The 7322-nt window shown below is 45.4% G+C and overlaps 1 protein-coding gene across 3 annotated transcripts; it reads right to left on the minus strand.

The window, feature by feature from the left end:
• Positions 1 to 435: 435 nt before the first annotated feature.
• On the minus strand, positions 436 to 7322 carry LOC144484928 (uncharacterized). Of its 3 annotated transcripts, none has more exons than XM_078203286.1 (3): positions 7256 to 7296; positions 5767 to 5870; positions 436 to 2431 (listed from the first exon to the last, which is right to left on the minus strand). In XM_078203286.1, exon 3 carries the CDS (start codon positions 2079 to 2081, stop codon positions 1224 to 1226), a length of 858 nt encoding a protein of 285 aa, XP_078059412.1. In that variant the 5' UTR covers positions 2082 to 2431; positions 5767 to 5870; positions 7256 to 7296; the 3' UTR covers positions 436 to 1223. The 3 variants fall into 3 exon arrangements, with proteins under 3 accessions (XP_078059412.1, XP_078059413.1, XP_078059414.1); XM_078203287.1 differs by lacking the exon at positions 7256 to 7296 and adding an exon at positions 6423 to 6518; XM_078203288.1 differs by lacking the exon at positions 5767 to 5870 and having other exon boundaries at positions 7256 to 7322.

A 7322-nucleotide genomic window follows, 5' to 3' on the forward strand; every position in this document is an offset into this window, starting at 1 on the left:
TTCTGGCTAGAGGTCCGTGACTAGTGGTGTTCTGCAGGGATCTGTACTGGGACCTGCGCTGTTTGTGATATATATCAATGACTTGGATGAAAACGTGGATGGGTGGGTTAGTAAGCTTGCAGACGACACAAAACTAGATGGAGTTGTAGATAGTGTAGAAGGTTGTCAAAGGATACAGTGGGATGTAGATCAGCTGCAGATATGAGCGGAGAAATGGCAGATGGATTTTAATCCAGACAAGTGAGAGGTGCTGCACTTTGGAAGATCAAATATTAAGGATAAGTATCCAGTTAATGTACAGAGGGATCTTGGGATTCAAGAAAGTTCAAAGGAGATGTGAGGGGCAAGTTTTTTTTACAGAGAGTGGTAAGTGTCTGGAACACGCTGCTAGGAGTGGTGGTGGAGGCAGATACGATAGGGGCATTTAAGGGGGTTTTAAATAAGCACATGAATATGCAAGGAATAGAGGAATATGGACTAAGGGCAGGCAGAAAGAAATAGTTTAATTTGGCATCATGTTCGACACAACATGGTGGGCTGAAGGGTCTGTTCCTGTGCTATGCTGTTCTACGTTCTATTTGTGATCTCCATTTAGAAAAAGGAAATAGAGACACTGGAGAAGGGGCAAGAAAGATTCACAAGAATAATCCCAGAACTGTCATCACTTGTGAACTCACTGGTGTTTCACCAAGTTTGCTGACTGAGTGAATCCCTTCCCAGTCAGAGCAGGTGACCAGCCTCTGCCTGGTGTGAACTCACTGGTGGGACATTCGTTCCCGAGAGCTTTTGAAGCCACGCCCACATTTAAAGGGTCTCTCCTGGGTGTGATGATGTTGTGTCTGGGCAGGCTGGATAACCGAGTAAATCCTTTCGCACACACCGAGCAGGTGAATGGTTTCTCCCCGGTGTGAACTCACTGGTGTTTCAGCAGTGTTGATGATATTCTAAACCTCCTTGAACAGTGAGAGCAGCTGAACGGCCTCTCCCCGGTGTGAATGTGCTCGGGGATCATCAGTTCCTGAGAGCTTCTGAAGCCGGCCTCTCAGGCAGAGCATTTAAAGGGAGTCTCCTTGGAGTGAGTGCCTTTGTGTTTCTGCAGGCTGGATGACTGAGTGAATCCTTTCCCACACACAGAGCAGGTGAACGGTCTCTCCCCAGTGTGAACTCGCTGGTGGGACACCAGTTCTCCAGAGCTTTTGAATCCGCTCCCACAGTCAGAACATTTAAAACGGTCTCTCTTTGGTGTGAGTGAGATTGTGCCTGCGCAGGTTCGATGAATGAGTGAATCTCTTCCCACACACAGAGCAGGTGAACGGCCTCTCCCCAGTGTGAACGCGCTGGTGCGTCAGCAGATGGGATGACTGAGTGAATCCCTTCCCACAATTGGAACAGGTGAACAGTCTCTCCCCAGTGTGAACTCGCTGGTGTTTCAGCAAGTTGGAAGACTGATTGAATCCTTTCCCACAATTGGAGCAGGTGAACGGTTTCTCCCCGTTGTGAACTCGCTGGTGTATCCGCAGGTTGTATGCTTTTCTAAACCACTTTGTGCAGTGAGAGCAGCTGAACGGTCTCTCCTCAGTGTGAATGCGCTGGTGGGACACCAGATCCTGAGAGCTTTTAAAACCACTTCCACAGTCACAGCACTTAAAGGGTCTCTCATTGGTATGAGTGAGATTGTGTTCCCGCAGGCTGGATGACTGAATGAATCCCTTCCCACACACAGAGCAGATGAATGGTCTCTCCCCGGTGTGAACTCGCTGGTGTTTCCGCAGGTTGTATGATGTTCTAAACCTCTTTGAGCAGTGAGAGCAGCTGAACGGTCTCTCCTCAGTGTGAATGCGCTGGTGCATCATCAGTACCTGAGAGCTTTTGAATCCGCTCCCACAGTCAGAGCATTTAAACGGTCTCTCATTGGTGTGAGCGAGATTGTGTGTCTGCAGGCTGGATAACTGACTGAATCCCTTCCCACACACAGAGCAGGTGAATGGTCTCTCCCCAGTGTGACTGCGTTGATGAATTTCCAGTGCAGATGGGTATCTGAATCCCTTTCCACAGTCCCCACATTTCCATGGTTTCTCCATGGTGCGGGTGTCCTTGTGACTCTCCAGGTTAAACAATCAGTTAAATCTCACACAGAACACGGGTACAGTCTCTCCCCGCTGTGAATGCTGCAATGTATTTTCAGGCTGTGTAACTGGTTAAAGCTCTTTCCACACTCAGTGCACTGGAACACTCTCACTCGGGTGTGTGTATCTCACTGCATTTCTAGTCACAGCGATGTTTACAATCCTTTGAAGCCAAGAGGCCAAACAAACATTTCTCCTGCTAGATTCAAAGGCCGATGATATTCAGGTCCCAAGAAGTCGAGTCACTCTGTCAGATCTCGATGTGATGTTGGAGATTTCTGTCTGATTTCTCCTTGTCTAATATCCTGTAAGCCAATTTAGAAAAAACATCGCAATTCAGAATACGATCCAAATTTAAATCTACATTTCTAGTTTCTATGGAGCATTCATTAGAGACACAGTCATGAAGCATTAAACTAGCCGAGCAGGGCCTCCCGTATCAGCACACAGGCAGCTGCTTTGTGAGACTGCCAGCAGTACGGACAAGTCAGAGATAAGGGTGTCCTCAGAAGTGGGATTCATTGTGAAAGCTCAGGGACGGTTGATAAGATGCAGCAATTCTATGATTCTAATGAACATTCTTTCCTCTCCCATTCCCCAAAAGCTGTGAACCTCCATCCCACACACTCTCCCTCCATTCTCACTCTGCTGTATCTAATATTCACCCTCCCAATTCTCCTGAAGGTGCTGATTGAGGCTGATTGACAGATCCATGCTCACTGCTTCCTGTCCAGCACAGAAATCAGAACAAATAGGAGCTGCAGTCAGCATTCGGCCCATCGAGTCTGCTCAACCATTCATTCAGATTATTGGTTGATCTACCTCTGCATTATTTTCCCCACACTGTCCCCCACATCCATCGATATCTTCAATATCTAGAAACCTATCAATCCCTCTCTTGAAAATTTTTGATGACTGAGGCTCTATAGTCCTCTGTGGTAGAGAATCCAAAACATCACCACATCCTTGAGTGAAGAAATCCTTCCTCACCTGAGCTTTCTCTCCATTTTCCAGCCTGTTCCCAATAATTATTGACTCCCTTGTCATTCAAACACTGTCTAACTCATCCTTGAATATATTCAATCCCTCCACTGGTCCCTATGGAAGAGAAATCTTGATACTAACAATTCTCTGAGGGAAGAGATTGTTGGAAATATATAATACAGCTGTAGTCCAAAATTACACAGCCAGATATAATAAGTGTATTTTATTACAGAGCTATAAATAATATATCTAATCTGTACCATATAACAGGGGAGCTGATAGCCTCGTGGTATTATCGCTAGACTATTAATCCAGAAATTTAGCTGATGTTCTGGGGACCCAGGTTCGAATCCTGCCACGGCAGATGGTGGAACTTGAATTTAAAAACAAAATCTAGAACTAAGAATCTACTGATGACCATGAAACAATTGTCGATTGACCAAAAAACCCATCTGGTTCATTAATGTGCTTTAGGGAAGGAAATCTGCCGTCCTTACCCAGTCTGGCCTACATGTGACTCCAGAGCCACAGCAATGTGGTTGACTCTCAACCATCCTCCGAAATGGCCGAGCGAGCCATTCAGTTCAAGGGGAATTAGGGATGGGCAATAAATGCTGGCCCAGCCGGCAATGCCCGTGTCCCAAGGATGAATTAAAAAAACATCAGACACGTCTCTGTCCGATATTAGTTTACTGTCCCCTTTAATATATTTCAGAAATTAGATGGGCACATGAAGGAAATAAAGTTGCAGGGGAAAGGGAATATAGAAAGGGAATGGGACTGACTGGATTGTTCTACAGAGAGTCAGCATGGATTCGAGTTACTGAATGGACTCCTCCTGCACTGTAATGACTCGATGAATGAAAATATATAACATAGCTTCAGTGTTACATTACAAAACGAGAAATAATAATAAATGTACTTTGTTACAGAACCATAAATAATATATCAAATCTACAATATAACAACACTAAGCATATCTCTGTCCTATATTAATTTATTGTTCTTTTAAATGTCAGCCATCTCCTCAGGAAACCAGCCCTTTAATTGTGAACATTAGGAAAGGGACTTTTTAGCCAGAAATCAATGTGTCAAGCTGGGGGAGCAAAGGATGTCAATGTCTTTAAGAGAAATTGCAGTGTTAATATAAGCCTTACTTGTGACTAATAAATAAACTTTAAACTTTAGGGGCAGCACAGTAGCACAGTGGTTAGCACTGCTGCTTCACAGCTCCAGGGACCTGGGTTCGATTCCCGGCTTGGGTCACTGCCTGTGTGGAGTTTGCACATTCTCCTCGTGTCTGCGTGGGTTTCCTCCGGGTGCTCCGGTTTCCTCCCACAGTCCAAAGATGTGCGGGTTAGGTTGATTGGCCAGGTTAAAAATTGCCCCTTAGAGTTCTGAGATGCGTGGATTAGCGGGTAAATATGTGGGGGTAGGGCCTGGGTGGGATTGTGGTCGGTGCAGACTCGATGGGCCGAATGGCCTCCTTCTGCACTGTAGGGTTTCTATGAGTTCTATAATATAAACTACCCAATTCTCCTGAAGGTGCTAATTAATGCTGATCGACACTCACCATTTCATGTTCCTGACAGATCATAAGAAATAGTTAGAAATTCAGCCCACCAAGCTGTTCAATTGAATTTTTTTTATTCATTCATGGGACATGGATGTTGCTGGCTGGCCAGCATTTATTACCCATCCCCAGTAGCCCTTGGAGGGCAGTTGAGAGTCAACCACATTGTTGTGGCTTTGGAGTCACATGTAGGCCAGACCAATTAAGGATGGCAGATTTCATTCCCTGAAGGACATGAGTGAACCAGATAGGTTTTTCCGACAATCGAAAGAGTTTCATGGTCATCAGTAATTTCTTAATTCCAGATATTTTTTATTGAATTCAAATTCCACCAGCTGCTATGGGGTGGGATTGTTGTTGGTGCAGACTCGATGGGCTGAATGGCCTCCCTCTGTACTGTAGGATTACTATGATTCTATGGCAGGATTCAAACCCGGGTCCCCAGAACATTAGCTGAGTTTCTGATTAATAGTCCAGCAATAATACCACAAGGCCATCGTCTCCCCATCAAGATCATGGCTGATTTGATGTAATCTTAACTCCACTTTTCTTCCTGTCACCCTTGACTCCCTTTTCAATCAAAAATCTCTGTGTTTTGAGTATATTTAATGATGCAGCCTTCACTGCTCTCTGGGGAAGAGAATTGCAAAGACTAACGGCCCTCTGAGGGAAGACATTTCTCCTCATCGCCATCAGAAATGGGGGACCCTTTATTTTGACAATCTGCCGACTAATTCTAGAATCCCCAACATTGGAAACATCCTCTCTTCATCTATACTAATCACTACCTCACAATCTGATGTCAATACTATGATCACCTCTAAACTCCAGTCAGTACAGGCCCAAACTTATCTCACAAAACAACGCCTTCATCCCAGGTATCAGCCTGCAGATCCTTCTCTGAACTGACAATGACAGAGAGGTGATCAGGGAGGGCAGAGGTGAAACAAAGCAATGGATGGACATGGATTCAGATCCACAGTAACGGAGTCACACCAGCCCCAGAGACGTGGAACCAGAGCACAGATAACAGAGCACAGCACAAAAACTCAAAATTATAGGTAAATGTTCAATAATACTCACTTCTGAAACAATTTCACTGTTTTCTAATTTAAAACCTGCGGCTGGAAAGATGTCAGAAGCACTGGAATCAGAGAAAAATTGCAATCTTCAAATATTCTAACTCCCTGCAAAAGGAGATTACAAGAGTCATGTTAATTGTGGCTTGAAATTAAGAGATAACATTTTTTGGGGGTTTGAGATTGCTTGAAAATCCTCTTCTAACCAAGGAGATTCCAAAATCACAGAATCTCTGCAGTGCAGAAGGAGGCCTTTTAGGCCATTTAGTCTGCACCAAGTTTCTAACAGAGCACCTTTACTCAGACCCTATCCCTGTAACCTGATGTACGTACATCACTAATCCTCCCCTTTCCTTCCCCCTCATCTTGGGACACAAAGACACAATTTAGCACTGTCGATCAACCTAACCTGCACATCTTTGGAGTGTGGGAGGAAACCAGAGCACCCAGAGGAAACCCACATGGACAGAGGGAGAATGTGTAAACTCCATACAGACAATCACCCGAGGCTGGAATTGAACCGTGTCTCTGGCGCTATGAGACAGAAGTGCTAACCACTGTGTCACCCCCAACAGTCATTTGTCAGTCCCGAATATAAATCCATAACATTCTCCCCTCCTGTTTTCTAGCATAAGATTACTTAAGATGGAATATACTTACATTGGAAGCAATTCAGACAATGTTCACTCGCTGATTTTGGGCATGAAGGGGTCTGTTTTATGAGGAAAGGTTAGGCAGGGTACATCTATGCTCATTGGATTTTAAATAAATGAGATGTGATCTTACTGAAACATATGAGATTCTGAAGGTGCTTGACAGAGTCAACGCTGAAAGGGTTTACCCCTCAACAGGGAATCTGGAACTGCGAGAACAACTTAAAAATAATGATCTAAGACAGAGATGAGGAGAAATTGCTTCTCTCAGAGGTTCAGTAAGCTGTGAAATTCTCTCCCTCATTGAACAGTAGAGGCCGGCTCATTGAGTATATTCAAAGCTGTGTTATATACAATTTTACCGACCAGGGAGTGATGAGATAGAGAGGTTGGGGCTGGAGGAAAATTGAGTTAAGCCATGTCTTTACTGAATGGCAGAGCAGCCTCGATGGGTCTAGATGCCCCCTCCTGCTCCTAATTTTGATCATGTTTTTATTCTGTTATTCGAATGGCCGCACATTCCCCCTGCAGCACCTTCCCCCGGGAAAGGCAGCATCCATGAACCCGGCCTGTCAGTCAATGACTCAAACATTGTCTCTCCTGGTCACCCAAATCCTGAAGCTCCGCCCACTGATCGCGCATGCGCTCTGCTCCCCGCTGAACAAAAATGGCGGCTGCGGCACTGGGCCTGATCCCGGATAAAATCCCCTAAGCTGCAAACCCGGGACCGGAAGGCTCTAATTCAGGCCTTGCGGCCTGCAGCAGATGTTTATGAAACCTCTGTTCCCTCCCCACCCCGGCTCCCGGTTCCATTCCTCCTTGCGCCCCACCGATTCTTACCCGTTGAAAAAAGTGTCTCCCGCAGGGCTCCGAGCAAAGTGACACTGCGCCAGATACAGCGCTGCGC

Source organism: Mustelus asterias, unplaced genomic scaffold (assembly GCF_964213995.1).
Source record: "Mustelus asterias unplaced genomic scaffold, sMusAst1.hap1.1 HAP1_SCAFFOLD_145, whole genome shotgun sequence".
NCBI lineage: Eukaryota > Metazoa > Chordata > Chondrichthyes > Carcharhiniformes > Triakidae > Mustelus > Mustelus asterias.